Source organism: Pelophylax lessonae, assembly GCF_965119305.1.
Source record: "Pelophylax lessonae genome assembly, chromosome: 7".
NCBI lineage: Eukaryota > Metazoa > Chordata > Amphibia > Anura > Ranidae > Pelophylax > Pelophylax lessonae.
Genome location: NC_138774.1, coordinates 271,699,107 through 271,721,550, shown reverse-complemented (window position 1 = coordinate 271,721,550; position 22,444 = coordinate 271,699,107). Strand labels below are relative to the sequence as shown.

Sequence of the window (22,444 nt, the reverse complement as noted above, 5' to 3'; positions counted from 1 at the left end):
TTTCAGGCGGATCTGAACGGATGCCCCATGCATCTCTATGGGGCAGCGGATGTCAGCGGAGACATGTCCGCTGACATCCGATCATGTCCGTCAAATCCGGACAGATGGAAAGCCTATTTTCCATCCGTCTGGCAGATCGGATGAGAAGGGACAAGTGGTCCGTTCTCATCCGATTCCCCCATAGAGGACAGTGGGGATCTGACACCTCCGTCTCCACACACAGAGCGGAGACGGAGCTGTCATCCGCCTGCTCAGCGGGGATCGGCAGATCAATCCCCCACTGAGCAGAACGGCTCCATCGACGGAACGGAGCTGTGTGAAAAGGGGCCTAAATCAGTGCTTAATCATAGCCACAAAAGTGGATGACATAACCCAGGGTATATATAAGAAAAGGATGACATCTCCCCCCGTTTAGTTCATTATGGCAAATTGGGTTCAGAAGGGGCAACACAAGCAATCAAGGGAGGATTTAGTTAACCCCCTGATATTACAGGAGCAAAACCAAATCTAAGTCCCACATCATTTTGCTATTAGCTCACTCTGTTATCCAACAAACAGTTGTTCATCACTCCATTTTGACAAGAGGTATTATGCAGTGGCTCTATCTGTAGCGGTAATCACCTTCGTTGTATCCCCCTAATGCTTACCTGAGCCCCCTGTCGATCCAGCGATGTCCACAAGAGCCTTGCACTCCTGATTGGAATTTGGCAGCAGCAGGAGCCATTGGCTCCCACTGCTGCCAATCACAGCCAGTGAGCCAGCAGGAGACAGAGGGGTGAGGCCAAGCCACGGCTGTGTGTGTGAATGGACACACAGAGCTGCGGCTTGGGAGTGCACCTGCTTGAGTGCCCCCACAGCAACCTGTTTTATGTGGGGGCACCTGGCAGGAGGGAGGAACCAGGAGTGCCAGCATGGATCCCGAAGAAGAGGACGATCTGGGCTGCTTTATGCAAAACCACTGCACAGAGCAGGCAAGTAGAACATGATTGTTATTTAAAAATATATAAAAAAAAAAAAAAAAAAAAAAAAAAAAAAAGAAGGCTTTATTATCACTTTAAAGATGAAGTAATTTCTCTTTTTTTACTTGTACCTACAGGTAAGCCTATAATAAGGCTTACCTGTAGGTACTGTGAACATATCCTAAATGTGATCCTCCTCTCTCCACTGGCCTTTACAAAGCCCCATCCTTTTTTTCTTTTTTAATGTTCTCCATATCCTAAACTTGCTTACCATGCCGACCGCCAAGAGTCCCGTAAACAGCCGCCTCCATTCGAATGCGCGGGGGTGACGTCATTGCAGCTTCCTTCCACTTTCCGGGTTCGCTACTTCCAGCCCGCGAACCCGGAAAAAACACCAGGGAAGATGTCAGCCGCCTTAGCATCTCATATTAGCTCATTATGCCTTTTGGCTGCTGTGATTCATTTATAGGATTGTCAGTTAAAGCCAAACTGAAGGCATTTAACAAAAGACTGCAAGCAGACTATTATCACAGAAGATATGTCTCTTCTGCAATAAAATACACCTATCTGTCTGCTTGCAGTGTTTTGTGGCCTGTTAACGGAGCTGCTCAGCTTGCATAGTCTCTGCACATGCACCGTGATGGCCAGCGAAGATGCCCGATGCCCGGCACCCTGGAAGATGCCTGCGTGGGTCCTAGGTCATTCAAGACGACGTAAAATGTAGTCCTTTTCAATAAAGTCTGGGATAAATGGTGTTCCTCACCTCTCACGGTTTCTAATACATAAAGATGCCACTAAGTCCCGGTTCACATTTGTGCGATGTGGGAACGCTGTGAATATGCAGCATGTTCCCGCATTGCATCCGCACACCCCTGGCAGTTCACACTGCTATATGCGATACGCAGGGGGTGTCAATTAAAAGTTAACGACACCTCCAGTTGAGATCGCATATCGCAGTGCGATCTGCAAGTTCGCACAGAATCGGATCGCACTGGTGTGAACCACCATGCAATCCGATTCTGCTGCAGACCAAAAAAAGGGTCCTGTGAGTGTTAGGTGCGATTGCAGTGCGAATTCAGCCATTCAAACTGTATGGCTGAAATTTGCACCGCACATGAGATCGCACTAATGTGAACCAGCAGTGAATGTTTTGGATTTTTTTTGGAAGTCAATTTACTCCCTCTTTAACTTTAGGTCTAATGATTATATTTAGAGGACCTACGGATGCTGGTTCCATCTACTGGCTTGTATATACATCAATATTGTAAAGTGTGGAATGCTATATACTTGACATGGACTTAAAAGTCTTTTTTCTGTACTGTATCGTACCTTACTTTTAATGCGCTCACGTTGAGCATCATGTTTACTGTAACCATGAATACTTCTTTAATAAAAAGAGTTTAAAAAAAAATAAAAAATGTAGTCCCTTTAGTTACGTTTTCATTTCAAGCCCAGTGCATAGAGGAAGGACACAGACAAAAATGAAAAAAGAAGAACACTAAGATTCACAGACCTCTTTTTCAGCCTCTTGCCAATGAAAAACATGGCTGCCGCTCCCACATATTTAGCAAAAGCACCTTCCACAGAGCCAAAGTTCCCTTCACGTACAATGTAGTCAAACGATGCAAGTGCTTCTTCTGGGGTGCGGTAAACATTTGGTGAAATTAGGTGAACCAGCCAGCTATCGACCCATCGCCGCCATTTCATCTCTTCCCTGTAAAGATAAAAAAAAGATCGATCTTTTACCATGCACTCTGTCAACATCTCCTGAGACTAGCAGACAGAGGCAGCACTGCTTTAGATCTCACACAACAGATTTACAGCTATGAGACTGTAGGCACCCTCAGATACCCGGAAATACACGGTGACCTGTCAGGGTACTACATGAACTGTATGTTCCATTTAGCATAGCAAATGTTTGATTTTTACATTCGGGTCTAGGAGAGAATGCGTTCCTCTCCAAGTCAAGTATTTAAGAAAATATATATAATAGTTTGTGGTTTACTTTGTTACTGCAAATACTGAGGTCATTCTGGTGTATTTGGTAACATTTTTCAGAACAAACCCTAACAAAGAAACTTTCAGGCACTATCAGCCACTTTTGGTTTTAAAAAAAAGAACCATGTGCTTCAGTCTCGGTTCACACTAGGGCGACCTGGTCGCCTGACAGGTCGCCTCCCATAGGGAAGCTGCGGACCCGTTCTAATAGGAGCGACACAAGTCACTCCGACTTAGAAAAAGGGTCCGGAGCTTCTTTGGGGCGACCAGGAGGCGACCGCCATAGACTTCAATGTTATGAAGTCCGTGCCGGCCTCTCCGAGGTCGCGGCGCGCTGCTCGCACCGCGACCTCGGAGGTCGCCACCTGAAGTCGGATCGCTTGCATGTGAACGGGGGCTCAGGGTAACCTTCTGCCGATGTTTTGATTATTTCATGGTCCAAAATGTTGCCGTTTGGATGCCTTGATCCATTCGGACATATCTGTGATAGGAAACTAGTTGGAATTTCCATCCATTTTATGTTGCACTTTAGTAGTAATAGCTCTAAAAGAGGATCGGTTGGAGCATAAATCCGATCTCTCAGGAGGAGCTCCTGGCTCTACTCCCTTATCTCATCAGTGTCAGATTCCTGTTGCTGTAAAGGAAATGTCAGCCCTCTGATGTAACCCCGTTTCACATTCTAGTAGCATTCCTTGTAATGTCCACAGGAGGAGGGGGTGGGGGGCAGAATGGAAACCTAGGTGCTGGAAATATACAATACTAAACTGCCCATTAAAACTGGCTATTTCAGCTATGAGTAATTAAAACAAACAATATTTTGAATGCTACTACAACTAGTATAAATACTAAAAAAACAAACCTAAACAATATAATTGTATTCAACTTTTAAAACATTAGAGTGATTGTAAAGTCTCATTTTTTTTTTCTTTTTAAATAACAAACACGTTATACTTACCTGCTCTGTGCAGTTGGTTTTGCACAGAGTGGCCCAGATCCTCTTCTCGGGTCACTCTTCGGTGCTCCTGGCTCCTCCCTCCTGTTGGGTGCCCCCACAGCAAGCAGCTTGGTATGGGGGAACCCGAGCCAAGCTGAATGTCTGAATGGACACAAGGAGCTGCCGTTTGGCTCCTGTTTGGCTAACTGACTTTATTTGACAGCAGAGGGAGTCAATGGCGCTGCTGTCGCGTTTAAATGCAAACTAATTATTTTATGCAAAGTTTATTGCAAAAGGCATACTTTTCATTTCATCATATGGATGACAAATCTAAACAGGTGTTAAATCACTCTGCCTTTCATATCTGAAGGCCAGATGAAAAAAAATCCAGGAAGCTGAAATATATGTCAGGAACATTGTAAAGTATATTACATATTATTGGTAATAAAGGTTGTCTGTCAACTTTTAAGTTAAAAAAAAAAAAAAAAAAAACATTTGGCCATGAACATAACCCCAAGTATACATGTTGTGTTCAAATATATTGATACCTGATTTAGACCAACTGACCTTAACTGAGATTTTACAATGTATTCATCTCAATCCGGAGCATGCGTGCTTCCTAATCAGTCACACAAGGGTTAACCACATATAAGCACTATATGAACCCACCGATGATGATTAATGATGGCAGCAAAAAAAGTCATGAATGATGCCAATGTATTTTTCCAAATTACCTGAGGGGCCGTATTAAAGCAGCCCGGGGGCCGCAATTGGCCCACGGGCCGGACTTTGGACATGCCTGCATTAGGATAAAAAAAAACCTTCTGACTTTAAAACTCCTTTACGACCGCCCGCCACAGTTATATTGCGGCAGGCAGCTGCTGATGCGCGAACCGCCGTAGCTATACATCAGTCGCGTGCAGGAGGCTAGGGGGCGAGCGCCGCTGCCAGCGTGCTTCCGCCCCCACTCGTCAGCAGGGAAGCCGATGCACGGGTCAGGCGGCTTCGATTACCACCTGACACCCGCAATCGTTCCCCGCTGAGAGAGAAGAACATTCAGCTGTTGTAAAGACAGCCGACCGTTCTTCTCCCTGGAATAATCACAGAGCCCCCGTGATCCTTTTATATAGGATCACATGTCTCTATGGTCCATTTCAGAAGCCACGCCCCCCACAGTTCGAAAACACACCCCTAGGTACACATTAACCCCTTGATCACCCAGAGTGTTACCCCCTTCCCTGCCAGTGTCATTATTACAGTAACAGTGCATATTTTTAGCACCGATTACTGCAGTAATGTCACTGGTCCCCCCAAAAGTGTCAAAAATGTCAGTCGGGGGTCCAATCTGTCTGCTGCAATGTCGAAGTCCACAAAAAAAAAAAAAAAAATGCAGATCGCCGCCATTACTAGTAAAAAAAAAAACAATAAAAATGACAAAAACATTTTGATTTTTACATTTTTTTTGAGAATGTCATATAGAAGAATGTTAAAAATATTGTATTTTTTTCAAAATTGTCGCTATTTTTTTGTTTATAGCGCAAAAAATAAAAATCGCACAGGTGATCAAATACCACCAAAAGAAAGCTCTGTTTGTGGGGAAAAAAGGACATCAATTTTATTTGGGTACGGCATCACACGACCGCAAAATCTTACCGTTAGTTTACCGGTAACGTCTTTTCTCATGAGCCTTCCAGGACGGCCCAACATGAGAGATGATAGGCTCCTCCTACCGGAAACACAATCAATTAAAACACAGTTAAAAGGCCCCACCCTTCCCTCTATCCTCAGTTGTAAAAAAGTATCTTCCACAACCAAATTCCTTGAGGGAACCGTGTATCACAGTCAATTCATAGGCACTTACCCTTTTTTAACTTGTTTTCACCCTTTGATAGGGCGGGTAGGCCGGCCGTCCTGGAAGGCTCATGAGAAAAGACGTTACCGGTAAACTAACGGTAAGATTTCTCCAATCGCCTTCCAGGACGGCCCAACATGAGAGGATACTAGATTACCCTCAGCCTACCTTAGGGTGGGACAACTGCCTGCAAGACCTTGCGTCCAAAGGTCAGGTCCTGTTGAGACAGTACTTCTATCCTGTAATGTTTCAGGAAGGTGTTCTGGCTGGACCAAGTGGCTGCCATGCGGATCTGCTCCCAGGATGCTCCTGCCTTCTCGGCCCAAGATGTTGCTAGGGCTCTTGTAGAATGAGCTTTAACTCTAACAGGAGCTGGGACACCTGATGCCTCATAAGCGATGGTAATTGCTTGCCTGATCCATCTAGAAATTGAGGGCTTGGAAGCCTGCAATCCTTTCCTAGGTCCAGAATGCAGGACCAGAAGATGGTTTGACCTTCTAAAGTTCTTTGTCCTGTCTAAGTAGATGAGTAGAGCTCTTCTAACATCAATACAGTGGAACTTTTCCTCCTTACTGTTCTTTGGGTTGTCACAGAAGGAAGGTAAATTGATCTCCTGTACTCTGTGAAAAGGAGATGCCACCTTTGGGAGATACAGTGGATCTGGTTTTAGGACTATCCTGTCTGGGCATACAGTCATAAACGGTTCTTTGATAGAGAGGGCCTGGAGATCCCCTACTCTCCTAGCTGAAGTGATAGCCAGCAAAAAAATGGATTTTTGTAAGAACTTACCGTAAAATCCTTTTCTCTTAAGCTCATTGACAGACGTAGTCTTCTTGATTCTCAAGAGCTGGGTTATGTTGTCTCCGCAGGAGTAGGACTAGGCAGAATGACAAAACGTTCTGGCTCCACCCTAGGGGCAGTCCCTGAGGGTATATCCTCCCTCTCTCTGCTACAGGGAATCAGTTCTGTTTAAAGCAGTACAGAGAATTTAACCCAACCCAACTCAATGATAGAGGGGCGGGTACTACGTCTGTCAATGAGCTTAAGAGAAAAGGATTTTACGGTAAGTTCTTACAAAAATCCATTTTTCTCTATCGCTCATTGACAGACGTAGTCTTCTTGATTCTCAAGAGCTGGGACATCCAGAAGCAGTGCCACAAATGAGGGGTGGGATTGACAAAATCAAATCCAATCTAGAAGGCCCAACCGGTGCCAAACTAGAAGTTTTAAACGCTCATTATAAACAAAGAATGAGGCTAAAGAAAAAATTTTCCAACGGAAAAAAACCCTCGAGGTAGACCACTGGTCTCCTCAAATTGCGGCCTGCAAAACCTTGCGGCCAAATGAGGCATCAGACGATGCCATTACATCAACTTTATAATGTTTAGAGAAGGTATGCACCGACGACCAGGTAGCCGCCTTGCACACCTGGACCACTGACGCCTGATGGCGAAAGGCCCATGACGCACTAAGTGCCCGAATGGAGTGCGCCTTAACAGGGAACGGGGGCTCCCGACCCTTAATAGAATAAGCCTGCACTACCGTCTGTCTGATCCATCTGGAAATGGTCGCGGCAGATGCAGGCAACCCCTTTTTGGGTCCATCTGGGATCACAAAAAGTGAATCCGTCTTGCGAAACGAGTCTGTCGTTTTCAAGTATACCCTGATCGCCCGGACCACATCCAAGGAGTGCAAAGCAAATTCCCGAGGATGACTGGGCTTAGGACACAGGGAAGGTAATACAATTTCTTCATTCAGATGAAATTCTGAAACCACTTTTGGTAGGAAGGATGGATTCGGACGAAGAACCACCTTATCTCTATGAACCACCAGATATGGTGAACGACAAGATAATGCGGCCAGTTCTGACACCCTGCGTGCAGAAGTAATAGCCACCAAGAAGGCCACCTTCTGGGACAACGTGGGTAGAGGAATCTCCCTAATATCTTCAAAGGGAGGTTTCTGAAGAACCGACAACACTAAATTAAGATCCCAGGGGGGTAACGGCGCGTGCACTGGCGGAGCCAGATGTCGCACCCCCTGGATGAAATTCCGCACCAAGGAATGAGTAGCCAAAGGCTTCTGAAAGAAGATGGCTAATGCTGAGACCTGACCCTTGATAGTACTCAAGGCCAGTTTCTGCTCAACCCCTTGTTGCAGAAAAGCCAATATTCGACTAATCGAATAAGACCGAGGACGGAACCCCAAAGGTTCACACCATGCAATGTAGGACTTCCATGTGCGATGATAAATCTTTCTGGAAGTCGCTTTCCTTGCTTCAACTAGAGTAGGAATAACTGAAGCTGACAAACCTTTGTCCTTCAGCACCTGGGTCTCAATAGCCAGGCCGTTAAAGCCAGCGATCGTAAAGCAGGATGGAAGATCGGTCCCTGAGACAGTAGATCCTCCTTGAGAGGAAGTCTCCATGGGACGTCCGCCACCAGTCTGACCATGTCGGCGTACCAAGCTCGACGAGGCCAGTCCGGAGCTACCAGGATTACTGGGATTCCTTCCTCCTCTACCCTGCGAAGAAGTCTTGGCAGTAACGCGAGAGGAGGGAAGGCATATATTAGCTGGTATTGCCCCCACGGGGCGATCAGTGCGTCTGCGGTTTCTGCTAGAGGATCGCGGGAGCGAGCCACGAATCTCTGAACTTTCCTGTTGAATCGTGATGCCAACAGATCCACATCCGGGGTGCCCCACCGTAGGCACAACTGGTGGAAAATGTCTGGATGGAGGGACCATTCCCCCTGATCCAGGGTCTGACGGCTGAGATAATCTGCCTGCCAATTCTCCACCCCCGGAATGAACACCGCAGAGATTGCTGGAACAAATCGTTCCGCCCAGCGAAGAATGCAAGCCACTTCTTTGGCCGCTCGGACACTCTTGGTGCCCCCCTGATGATTGACATAAGCCACGGCCGTGGCATTGTCCGACTGGATCCGAACCGGGCTGCCCTGGAGCTGCTCGGTCCAGTGAATCAGACAAAGTCTGATCGCTCTCAGTTCCAATACATTTATCGGTAACCTGGATTCTTCCGGGGACCAAAGTCCCTGGACAGATAACTGACCGAGAATTTCTCCCCATCCGGATAGACTGGCATCCGTGGTCACTATCGTCCAATATATTGGCAGAAATGACTTTCCCTGGCTGAGCATTGGAGACCGAAGCCACCAAACCAGAGACTCTCTGGTCTGTTTGCTCAATCGTATCTGATTGTCCAGGGATTCCGGATTCCGATTCCATCTGAGAAGAATCTCTTGCTGAAGAATTCGGGTATGGGACTGGGCAAATGGGACTGCTTCGAATGAAGCCACCATCAACCCCAGAACCCTCATGCACGTCCGAAGGGAAGACCAGCTGTTGGACAGTAACAACTGGACTGCTGATTGAATCTTTCGAAGTTTCCCTACCGGAAGGAAAACTCTCGTCCTGACTGTGTCTAGAATTAGACCCAGATATTCGAGCCTCTGGGTGGGAACCAGAAATGACTTTTGCTGGTTCACCAGCCACCCGAATTCCTGTAAAGAAATCATAGTAATTTCTATGTTTTGTAGCAAGGTCTGAGGAGACTCTGCATGAAGCAGAAGATCGTCTAGGTAACCTAGAATCGATATACCTCTTTGGCGCAGAAGTGCCAACATTGGGGCCAACACCTTTGTGAAGACCCGCGGAGCCGTGGCGAGACCGAAAGGTAACGCCACAAACTGATAGTGGTTCTCCTCTACGGAAAAGCGTAGAAAACGCTGATGTCCTGCGAAAATGGGAATGTGAAGATAGGCGTCCTTGATGTCTATGGACGCTAGGACATCCCCTGGATGCAGGAAGGCTGCTACCGTGCGAATGGACTCCATTCTGAATCTTCTTATGTTGACGAAAGAATTGAGTGCCCTTAAGTCCAGAATTGGACGCACTTTGCCCTCTTTCCTGGGTATTGTAAACAGGTTTGAATAAAACCCTTGAAACCGTTCTGTCCAAGGAACGTGGACTACCACTCCTTGTTGTAGTAAATCTGTGACTGCTCTCCGCAGATCGTTTAGACGGATATTGGAAGGGAAGAATCGCGCCGGTGGGAGAGATCGAAACTCGATCTTGTACCCTGACCTTATGACTTCGCAAACCCATTTGTCCGGGATTCTGGAAAGCCATGGATCCGGGAACCGGCGAAGACGTCCCCCCACCCCAGTTATGGGTGGGGGCGCACCTTCAGGCTTTGGATGGTTTATCTTCAGGTCTGGAGGGGGCGGGCTTTTGCTTGCCCGACCAACGACCCCTGACGCCTCCTGCAGGAGCTTTGGAGGACTTAGTTTTTTCACCCGCTGGACGAAAAAACCTCTTGTGAGCAGAAAAAGAAGGCCCTCGTCTTTGACGAGTTCCTCTACCTTTAAAATTTTGCGGTAAAAAGGTGCTTTTTCCACCGGTGAGATCCTTAATGATCTCATCTAAGTTGGCTCCAAATAGACGCTCTCCTGAAAAGGGGATATTAGCCAATGCTTTTTTGGAACCTTGGTCGGCTAACCAACCTTTTAGCCACAGTGTACGCCTGAGAACCACTGCTGAGACTGATGCTCGCGCCATTAATGGAGTGGCGTCTAACGCCGCATCACATACAAACTGTAACCCCTGTATCATTTGTTCCAACAAATCTGATACCGCCTGAGGGACTTCTTCTAAGTCCCGGCGTAACCACTTGGTCCATTCAGTTACAGCCTGCGAAACCAGACCAATAGCAATTATTGGTCTGAAAGCTGATCCAATCAAGGAAAACATGGTGCGAGACATAGCTTCTATCTTGCGATCCACTGGATCTTTAAAAGACGGAGCGTCTTCTAAAGGAATAACCGTGGCTTTATTCAATCTAGCAATAGGTGAATCCACCACAGGTGGTTCTGTCCATTTCTTAATAAGGGTTTCCTCAAACGGATAACGCCTGTCAATGCGTTTAGAAATATTAAAAGTGCGTTTTGGCAGACGCCATTCTTCTTCGATTGGATTGCCAAAACATTTGGGCAATGGAAAAACCTTTGCCACTTTGATGCGCTTTTTAGTCCCAAAAGGGATCTCAGTTTCAGCTATTTCTGATGGAATACCCTGTAACCTTAAAGTCTCTTGAACAGATACAATGAGTGCGTTTACCAACGCTTCCTCTCGGGCTATGGCGGATGCCGAAACATCCTCCTCACTGTCTGAAGAGACAGGACCCGAGACACCAATACCAGATGAAGTACCTGCAACTGCAGAAATAGGCTCAGAGTCTGAATCCGAAGTTTCAGATAATAAGGGGTTAGGCGGGGGTCGCTTTCTTGCGCCCTGTCCCTGACAAGCCACTTCCACCCGGGACACAAAAGTTTCCATAATGGCTGACAAAGATTCAATTGTCAATGGGGTGCTGGAGGATCCCGCAGACCCCTCGAGGGGATCCGGAGGAGATACATGAGTGGCAGGGTCCATGTTAATACAGGACACCTTTGCCAGCAAAAACAAAAAAACTTTTTCCTTTTTTTCTTGTGTGTCTCCCCCTAGCGCAATAGCGCCCCTCAGAGTACCTGCTTCTCGATCCCAGAGAGAGAGAGAGGGACCCCCAAGGCTCACCAACCGATGCAGTGCAGTTTCCAACAAACTGCAGTCAGCGTCTGTCTTACACAGACTGGAAGGAGCTGTTTGCTTTTTCCCGGGCAGAAGGCGTGGCTCCGCCCCCTGTGTACGCCTTCCGGCGTTCCCAGCCCTCCACGAGGTAGCTGGGCTCACAAAACATGGCCGCCCCCATAGAAGAGACATAAGACTCCAAAAACATGGCGGCCGGCGTGACCTGAGGACATACATGCATTCGGTCTACGGCAAAATGGCGGCGGACCGCCGATATCGTCTTCCCAGCACATCCACCTGCACTCTGCTAAGAGGTGACATATGGATCTACAGAGATACACTGCACATAAGGTAGGATTATACCTCCTATGTCTGCTGTAATGTTACAGTCTGCTGGGTAGAGTGTTTAGCTCTTGAACCAAGTCCACTTCCCACAAACACATGCTGTATTACAAGGGGGACTTGTAAGTATCAGATATATACTGACCATATATGGAGGGGCCCATAATATATACTGCCTCATAATGAGGAAAAAAAAGGGAACGTTTACTCACCATACCGAACCGACAGGCACCCTCTCTTCACAATACCCTCTCCACCGGGGTGGGGGTTTGTGGACGCCTCGACTCTCTGGTACCTGGCGTCCAAGCGAGCTTTTAACTCGCAAAGTCAGTCCCTTTACTGGGACTCCGTCGCGGCCGACTCAGCGCACTGGTCTGCACGCGCTCTTAGGCAGAAACCGGGGTGACCACTGGATCTCAACATCCAGCCCGTCGCCCGGCCCCGCATACTTACTTGAATATGTCGCGGCCGACCAAGCGCAATGCCATGGTCTGCGCGCGCTCGTAGGCCGGCTGGGGTGACCACAAGTGTCGCCCAGTCCGGCATTTTTGCTTGAAGATCTCACAGGAAAAAAACACTGGAGAAAACTACCTAAAAAATGTCTTTTTCTTAAAGAAAAAAAGTCTTGCCAGGACCAAAAGATCCCAGCAAGGAACTTAGGTCCTTACTCCTGACTAGACAGAAAAAAACTGATTCCCTGTAGCAGAGAGAGGGAGGATATACCCTCAGGGACTGCCCCTAGGGTGGAGCCAGAACGTTTTGTCATTCTGCCTAGTCCTACTCCTGCGGAGACAACATAACCCAGCTCTTGAGAATCAAGAAGACTACGTCTGTCAATGAGCGATAGAGAAACGTCAGTTTTAAAGACAACCGTTTGAGGGAAATCTGTTCCAAAGGTTCAAAGGGAGACCTAGATAACACCTCTAGGACCCTTGTCAGGTCCCAAGGAGGGAACCTGTCTTTAGACAAAGGAGTAACTCTTTGTCTGGCTAACAAAAATCTGCTTATCAGTGGCTCTCTTGCCAGACGAGTGTCCAGGAACACCGAGAGAGCCGCAATTTGTACCCTAAGAGTGTTAATGGCCACACCCTTATCCACCCCGTCCTGTAGAAACTCTAGGATTACAGGGGTAGAGGGGGAGTCAAAGCCTCTTTGCTTACCCCAGGTACAAAACTTTTTCCATACCTTAGTGTAGATTTTCTTGGTAATAGGTTTCCTGCTCAGCAGGAGAGTATCTACAACTCTCTGTGAGCAACCTTTTGAAATTAAGAGTTGGCTTTCAGTAGCCAAGCTACCAACTGAAAAAATTCCGGGTCTTGGCATAACACTGGACCCTGAGATAACAGGTTTTTTGAGACCGGCAGATGCCATGGGGGAATCATTGCCATGGTCTTCAGAGTGGCAAACCAAGGTCTTCTTGGCCACCAAGGGGCAATTAGTATCAACCGGAGGTCCCCCGAGTGATTCAGTTTCTGAAGAACTCTCGGGATCAACATTAGAGGGGGGAAGGCGTAAGCCAGACTGAAAACCCAAGGTTGGGCCAGGGCATCCAACCCCATCATTCCTCTGGACCTGGTGAGGGAGAAGAATTTTTCCACTTTCTTGTTCTGCGCTGTGGCAAACAGATCTATTTCTGGTGTTCCGAACCTCTGTGTTATCTTTTGAAAAATTCTGGGGTCTAACTCCCATTCTCCTTCCTGAATCAGATGACGACTGAGGAAATCTGCTTGCAGGTTGTTTTCCCCCCTGATGTGGACTGCTACTAGAGAGACTAGTCTTTCCTCGGCCCAGCTTAGGATTGAGGAAGCTAGATCCAAGAGGGGTCTGGATCTGGTTCCTCCTTGCCTGTTCAGGTATACTACCGTTGTAGTATTGTCTGAGAGAATGAGGACCTCCTTGTTGTGGATGTTCTCTTTGAAAGCTTTCAAGGCTTCTCCTACAGCTTTCAACTCCCTGAAATAGGAGGAGGCTTGAGTTGTCGCCAACTCCCAGATCCCCTGTGCATGAGCTCCTTCCATGTGTGCACCCCAGCCCTTGGTACTGGCGTCTGTAGTGATCTCTACCGGATCCCATTGTCCCCAGGGCCTGCCCTTCCCTAGGTTGGTCTGTTCTTTCCACCATATCAGGGATTCCCGGGCCTGAGGGGTGAGGACGACTTGTTCGTCCAACGAGTCTGTTTTTCTGTCCCAAGATGACAAATGGAAAAACAGAAGTTCCCTTGCGTGCAGTTGTGCCCACACCAAGGCTGGTATGCTGGCTGACATCAAGCCCAATACTCTCAGAACTTCTCTTCTGGAGCAGGATGGGGAGTCTTCTAACCCTTGGACTGTGGTGACTATCTTGTGCATCCTTTCTTGGGTTAGGAATAGTTTTTGAGCCTTTGAGTCTACTAGGAACCCTAGAAAGTTCCGAAGCTGGGATGGGACCAAAGCTGATTTTTTCAGATTGATAAGCCATCCTAGGCTCTCCAAAACCTCTATTACACAATGGGTATCCTGGTTTACCTGGGTCTCTGATTTCCTGAAAATCAGTAGATCGTCCAAGTAGGGGATCAGGGCAATCCCTAACATGTGTAGGTGGGCTACCGCTTCTGCAAGAACCTTCGTAAATATTCTTGGACTGGCAGCTAGACCAAAGGGTAGTGCCCTGAACTGCCAATGAGTCGTTTCCCCATTGTTCTCTAAGGCAAACCTCAGGAACTTTTGATGTTCTGGGTGGATGGGAATGTTTAGGTAAGCGTCTCTGAGGTCTAAGGTGGTCATGAAGACATCCTTTAGCAAGTTCTTTCGTACTGAATAAATTGTCTCCATTGAGAATTTTTTGTACGTCAGGAAACTGTTGAGTTTCTTCAGGTTTATTATTAGGCGGAATTTGCCTGATGGTTTTGGAACCACGAACACATGAGAATACACCCCTTGTAGATGCTGATCCTCTGGTACTGGGGTTATTACTAATTGCTCTGCCAGTTCTTGAATCCCCTGAAGAAGAGCTTCTTTGACCTGAGGTTTTTTGGGGACCTGAGTTATGGTAATTGTGGTGGGTGGTATTGAATTGAATTGAAGGCGATAGCCTTCCTGAATGAGGTTGTAAATATATGGGGAGACTGAATTTTTTTCCCACTGAGGGAGAAATTTTTTCAGTCTCCCCCCCACCTTGATGGTGGCGTCACTTGTTGTCTCTAGAGCCCGCTGAGGAGGGAAAGAGCAAATTATTCCTTTGTTTTCCCTTCCTGAAACCCCATCTCTTGTTGGGTTCTCTTTTACGTCTATTTTGACTATGTTCCTGGGGGCCTCGAAAAAATTTCCTGGGAACATCCTTCCTTTTAACTGGAAATTTCTTCCCTTTTTCTGAGGACCTAGCTAGAACCTCATCCAACCCAGAACCAAATAATAATGATCCTTCAAAAGGCAAGGCACAGAGCTTCGACTTTGAGGCGAGGTCACCCTCCCACTCCTTCAACCAGATAGCTCTTCTGGCTGATTTTAAAAGGGCACCTGTCTTGGCCGAAGCTACAACCGACTCAACAGCTGCATCTGCCAGGTAAGTTACTGCCTTCCCAATCAGGGTCAGTGAGTCCTGTAAATCTTGAGACTTATCCTGGGATAAGTTTTTATTCAACCTGTCTAACCAACAGCAGGTATTCCTTGCTACACAAGAGGCGGCCAAGGCTGGGGCCATGGTAGAGGCATTGGCCTCCCAGGCTTTTCTCAGGAGAGACTCTGCTTTCCTATTCATGGCATCCTTAATGCTGCCTGAATCAGCAAAGGAGAGGTCAGATTTCTTGGTTACTTGAGCCAAGGGTGCATCTAATTTTGGACTTTTAATCAGCTGTTCGATATCTTCCTCCTTAAAGGGGAATCTGCGTTTCCATGACACTGGTTTCTTAAACTTAGTCTCTGGACGCTGCCATTGCTGAAGAACCAACCCTTTGAGGGATTGGTGGATGGGAAAAACTCTAGAAGGAGTCTTACCTAGACCCTTGTAGAGTCTGTCCTGAGCTGATGTCCCTACTTGTACGTCAGGTATTTTTTCAGAGGCATACACAGCTTGAAGAAGCCCTTGCATGTTATCAATTCCAAACAGATTCCTGGAAGGTTCTGCTTCCTCTGTTTCATCTGAGTCCCTATCTCCTTCTCCTCTGAATTGGACTGGGAGATTGAGTGGTTCAAATCCTCTTCTTCCGGTCTACTTCCTTGCAAACCTGAAGGTAGACTCTGAGAAAGGGACTGGCTAGCTTGTCCTGCTTTAACAAAAAAGCTCTCCTGTGAAGAGGTCCCTTCCCCTGCCTGAGAGGCTGGGGGTGCTAGGGAAGTTTTTACAGTCTGGATTGTTGTCAGCATTTCCTCCCGGACTGTTTTTAAAAAGTCTTTCATAAGGGCTGATGATTCTTTTCCTGCCAGTTTGTAAATGCATTTGTAGCAAAATGGTTTTGTATGGGAGGGAGGTAATTTGTCTGCACAGTTACCACACTTTTTAGAGGCAACAGATCCTGGCCCTGAGACAGTAGAAGTTTCCTGAACACCACTCTGGGACTCTGGAAGACAGGATACAACATCGATTAGTATCACTGTTCCCACATATGCAAAGGTATGAGGCCCTATAGAAAAGACACTTAACAGTCCTACTATGGGCAGGGAGAGGGAACATCAAGCATTTTTTAGGGAAAATACATCAGCAGACTTTTTCTGTTGAAAGTAAGTTTCTAGATGCACTACAGCACTTACCCGGGTCCGACCTGGGTTTGGCTGCTTTTGCTTGGCCCAGCGCTTCTTCCTTCCCTGGTGGGTGAGTAGAAGGCTTCATCTCCCTGGCAGCTGTCCGAGCTCCTACGGCCTGGGAGCTGCACTACCGCATGTAAAGCGGTTCCGGCGTCTCCTCCACCTTCCCTTCCGCGTTCGTCGGAACTGACGTCACCGGATGTCCGACTCCTTCCGCTCCGACCGCGAGGCTTGAGGCGCTCGCGTCTGAAGTCACTTCCCGCGGGAATTTTGAATCTGATCTTCTGTGGAGGAGAGCTGCTGGCGCCGGGAAAAAACTGAGAGAAAGACCAGAGGGATCACCCAGGGTGACCGACGGTTCCCCCGATGGAAGAGGCGACCTGTGAGAGACCCGGGAGGGGTGGCAGGTAGAGCTCTACTCTCAATGGCTTCGCTGAACCTGGCTCACAGGGGGACCATAGGACTATCACAAAGTCTGCAGGTCAGTAAAAAACAACAAACGTTTCGTAGGAAGAAACACAATCTAAAACTGAGGATAGAGGGAAGGGTGGGGCCTTTTAACTGTGTTTTAATTGATTGTGTTTCCGGTAGGAGGAGCCTATCATCTCTCATGTTGGGCCGTCCTGGAAGGCGATTGGAGAAATTGTCCATTAAAGTAACGCAGTGCCGAATCGCAAAATATGGCCTGGTCATTAAGGGGGCAAATCCTTCTGGTCCAGAACTGGTTAAGATTAAAAACCTTCTGACTTTACAACTCCATTAATGAAATTTCACATGTAATTTTTTACATTTCAAAACTGCAACTTACAATAAAATACTTGGTAATCCTGCCATAAAGGTCCTTGTACTGACAGTTCTATTTGAGAGTGACAATGCTCTGTTCCTGTCTCACAACTATGTGCCTGTGTTGTCACACACTCTCCCAATGGAGATGACAAGCAGCCATGTCAATGCACATAGCACAAACATAGTGTGCTGTTGTCACCACCAGGAAAGCCATGCAGGCATCACTGGAGTGCATGTAGAAAGGAAGCTGCTAAAAAAGGGTGCAGGAGATCCATCCTTTGGCTCTCACCCCATTACAGTCTGCAATACAAGCCCAATCATGAAAAAGCTCCCTGAACATATAGGATGACAATTCATTTTCTTGTATATCTGCCCTTTCTACATTTTAGGATAATCCCACTTTTGCCCACGGTTGATTCCCCACGTTTATTGTTGATGGTGGTATTCTGTTAAGACAGGTAGACCTTAAAATCTCTTCACAAGGGGTTAGGTCATTTGAAAGGGGTTGTAAAGTCAGCTTTCTTTTTTATCTTAACCACTTTAAGATCGGAAGATTTTGCTGCTTAATGACCAGTCCCTATTTTGCGATTCAGCACTGCGTTACTTTAACAGACAATTGCGCGGTCGTGCGACACTGTACCCAAATAAAATTGATGTCCTTTTTTCCCCACAAACAGAGATTTCTTTTGGTTGTATTTGATCACCTCTGCGATTTTAATTTTTTGCGCTATAAACAAAAAAGCGACAATTATGAAAAAAAAAAAAAAAAAAATATGTTTCACATTCTGCTATATAACATTCCCAAAAAAAATGTAAAAATCAAAATTTAACATTTTAGGCCAATTTGTTTTCTGCTACATATTTTTGGTAAAAAAATTGCAATAAGTGTATATTGATTGGTTTGCACAGAAGTTATCGCGTCTACAAACTACGGGAAAGATTTCATGTCATTTATATATATTTTTTTATTTTTTTACTAGTAATGGCGGGGATCTGCGATTTTTAGCGGGACTGTGACTTTGCGGCGGACAGATCGGACCCCTGACAATTTTGACACTTTTGGGGGGACCAGTGACATTACTACAGTAATCAGTGCTAAAAATATGCACTGTTACTGTAATAATGACACTGGCAGGGAAGGGGTTAACAGTGGGTGATCAAGGGGTTAAATGTGAGCCTAGGGGAGTGATTCTAACTGTAAGGGGCGTGGCTTGTAAAATGATGATAGAGACCTGTGATCCTATAAAGAAGGCTCACATGAGCTCTGTGATCATTCCAGAGAAGAACGGTCGGCTGTGTTTACAACAGCTGACCGTTCTCTCCCAGCGGCCTATATATAGAAGGATTACAGGGGCTCTGTGATCATTCCAGAGAGAAGAAAGGTCGGCTGTGTTTACAACAGCTGACCGTTCTCTCTCAGGGGGGAGCGATCACGGGTGTCAGGCGGCAATCAGAGCCGCCTGCCCCATGCATCGGAGTCCCCGCTGCCGAATGGGGGCACGAGCGCGCCGCCGGCGGTGCGCGCTCACCTCCCTAGCTGCAGGCGCGCGACAGACATAGGCCTACGTTGTTTCGTGCAGGTGGGCCGCACTGCCGCAGTAAAAAGGCGGCGTGCTGTCGGGAACTGGTTAAAGATCAACATTGGGTGCTGAAAAGCCTGACTGTTTCTGCAGAAGTGCCTTGTGACTCCTATATATCTGTCACTCTCCAAGTTTCAGGCATTAAATGTCAGGTACTTTGTGCCTGCTCTCGCATTAAAGTGTTTGTGACCCGCGTCTGACAACACATTGGCTTGGCATACAACGCCGTATACTCACTTCTGTTCCTCTTTAGAAGCATACAATTGCTTGGTTTCCTGCTCATCCAGCATGAGCCAGTATTTGTTCTGATACTCTTTCACCTCCTTCCCTTTATCATCTGTAGAGTTTATAGCTGGATAATAAGACACAATCTCTTCCAAACTTTTCTGCCTGAAAACCAGAAAAAGGAAAAAATATAAGCTAAAGCACAATGACAATTATACACTTATCCTCGACAGACCTTTCAAGGCCAGATTTTTCTTATACTTACTTAGAGATAAGGAAGGTTTTCATAGCACTGATGATAACAGAAGAGTCATTTAGTTGCTGCAGAAAGAAAATTTGCATTAGTCATGACCACTAATTTCTAAATTACTAAATAGAAGCTATTCACGTGTAACTCCAACCAAAACTTTTTTCTCTAGTTTTAGACAGAAATCTATACAAAGGATAAAATGTACTGTAATGGGGCTTTATGTAGTAAGGCAAGTATCAAAAACTCTAAATTCCTTTTAAAATGTATAATGTTTATTATACATTCTGTTAAAAAAGAAAATCTAATAAAGCAGATAAACTAACCAGGCTCTGTCCCCTTTCTCCCTCCTCTTTAGCTCCCATTGGCTGCTGCTGCGGTCAATCACAGCCAGTGAGTGACAAGGGGGTGGGGAACGGGGCTGAGTGCCGCTGTCTGTGTCAATAGACGCAGACAGCAAGACTTGGGATCGTGCGCACACGAGTGCCTCCATAGCAAGCGACTTGCTATGTGGGTACTGAGCGGGGGGGGGGGGATAAGCTAGGAGCGCAAGTGGGGGACCCAAGAAGAGGAGGATTGGGGCTGCGATTTGTAAAACTATTGCACATAGCAGGTAATTATGACAAGAAAAAAAAAAAAAAAAAAAAAGAATATGGTGTCTTGCATTGCATGTGATGACATCAAGTAGCAATTGCCGGATGGAGTGTTGAAGAGACGTGGTTTTAGTGGACAGTATGATGGAAGCCCGCCAATACAAGAAATAATGCAAGTATTATAATGTATTCCTTTATGTGCATTTACCCCTGCTGTCACATGACTTATTTGCTAATATGAGAAGACAAGTCTTTTACCGATAGCAGTTCTTACTGCAATTTCTCTACTTATCACCATAAGAACTAGGGATCGACCGATATCGTTTTTTTTTCACTGCCAATACCAATATTTTGATCATCGTGTATCGGTATCGGCCAATATTTTTGTACATTTAAAACATTTTTTTTTTTTTCTTTTTTACTTGACAGGTACTCTTGTGGGTATGAAAGACCCCAAACCCCTCCTCTGCACTTAAAAGCATTTAAAATGCCAAGTTTGGCTGTTTTGAATGCTGTCATTTTTTTTTAATCAGGCGCCAGTACCCGGAAGTGATGTCATGACATCACTTCCGGATTTTTGCATGGAGACCCGATCAGAGCCGAATGTGGCTTTGATCGGGTCTTGGGTGGCTGTGCAGGCTGCTTGCCCGGGTCTCCCGGTGGGACGGGAGACCTGGGCGAGCCGCAGGAGGGGGGGGGGGGGGGAACGTCCCCTCCCGCTCCTTGTAATGACAGCCGAGCGGCTTCTCAGATGCATCAGTTGTAATTACAAGGCAGCCAACTGTCGGCTATGGACGCCGGTACTGGGGTGATGCCTCTAGCTGCAGGCATCACTCCGGTACAAGCACTTTCCCGAAATATCGGCAACCTTGGTGGCTGAGTCCGATATATCGGGGAAAGTGCAGATCGGCTTTGCCAATAATCGGTCGATCCCTAATAAGAACCTTTTTAAATGCAAAGAAGTCAGCCACCACAGATAGCAAAGATGACCCCCTAGCAGAAAACCAGCAATTGAGCAGTGGGATTGGATCACAGGATCTGATGTTCTCAAACTACTGTAGCAGAGGGGTTTTCTTGAGGTATAGATAAACTATATAGACTAGATCTTAAAAATGATCTCCAGGCACATATGAGCTGCTGGAAATCCTCTACAGCAGAGTTCAAACTAGGGGAGAGAGAAGCAGCACAAGGAGCCAATCAGTTGTGCTACAACGTTCATTTGATTACAAAAAAACATGCTGATTGGAGAATAGAACAACGTGACAGAGAGATGAGCCAATCAGCCTGCTGCTTCTCCTTTCACTGTCCAGTCACATGCTGGGAGAAGGAAGAAGACCTGTGACTGCAACAGAGAAAATCCAGGTTTCCTGCCTTGCCAGACAACACTGTGCTGTGTGCTAGAGCAGTGGTCCTCACCTCCGGTCCTCAGGGCCCACTAACAGGCCAGATTTTAAGTATTACCTTGGGGAGATGCAGACTAGAATACTGCAATCACTGAGCAGCAAATGATATCACCTGGGATGTATTTTGGTTTTCTTGCAAACCTGGCCTGTTAGTGGGCCCTGAGGACCAGGGTTGAGGACCACTGTGCTAGAGCTATGCAAGATTCAGGACTGGATGGACAGAAATACAAATCCTCTGGCAGATCAATCCACTCCCTTATATGTATTGTATCTGAATTCTGCTGTGTGCCTGTGGTTCAGGCATGAGACATTAATTCAACATGTTTCAATCATAAATGATCAGACTGCGCACAGAATGAACTGGAACGAAAGACATTTTTTTTTTTTTTAAAGTTTGCTGGGTTACAAAGAGTTCAGATTCAGGAAGTGTATGCCACCTCCTGGACTGCTGCCTGTTATTTACAATTTATAACTTAAAGGGTAACCCCACTTTCCTGGGGGAAAAAAAATCAGCAAAAAAGAAAAAACAATATAGCGTATACAATTGCAACACAAATCATATTGTAATTGAAAATGATTAAAAATGACCGTTCCTTTTCAATCTGCAGCCGCTGTAATTTTCCGAAAATGAAATATGGCCGCCTGGAGGTGTTCTGTACACAGAATGTATACTGACCACACCCCCAGAAACTTCATTTCCTGCTTGTGTGATTGGCTCACCAATTTTCCCAGAAGTCTGCACTAAGATACAAGTCAGATTTCTGGCATCCCCTGCAACAAAAATGTCATTTCTGGCGAGATACTCCCAATAGGAACACGTCTAAAGGGATGCAGACCCAGCAGCTTACCACATTAGTGCTCTGCAGCTGCACAGCTGACAGATAATTATGAAACCACTCCCATTAGACCCACTCAGCACAGAGGAACAAACAATGATTTCTTCAGAATAACAAAAATGTAGGAATCTGCAACAAAGATTAGTAAAATCCTTGCAATGTACAGAGATCACCCAGAGGGGAATGTTTTTTTCTCAATAAAAGTGGAGTTACGCTTTAACTGATGCTGGGATATATAACTATCATTATACTTTCAGCTCTCCGACAACAGATCTGCAGCTCTCCTACATAGCTGCCATCCTTTCCTTTGTCTACCCCTCCTCCCCTCTTGTCCATTTACAGGACAATTCAGTTTCTGCAAATTCATTCACAGTATACAGATCAT

At 46.4% G+C, this 22,444-nt stretch overlaps 1 protein-coding gene across 1 annotated transcript in view; it reads right to left on the bottom strand.

The window, feature by feature from the left end:
* Positions 1-22,444, bottom strand: part of PTGES2 (prostaglandin E synthase 2) — a 36,900-nt gene that overhangs the window by 3,187 nt on the left and 11,269 nt on the right. The window contains exons 3-5 of the mRNA XM_082263936.1: positions 19,246-19,301; positions 18,993-19,145; positions 2,473-2,673 (exon numbers count right to left, since the gene is read on the bottom strand). Coding sequence (XP_082120062.1) covers positions 2,473-2,673; positions 18,993-19,145; positions 19,246-19,301 — 410 coding nt within the window. The remainder of the gene's footprint in view (positions 1-2,472; positions 2,674-18,992; positions 19,146-19,245; positions 19,302-22,444) is intronic.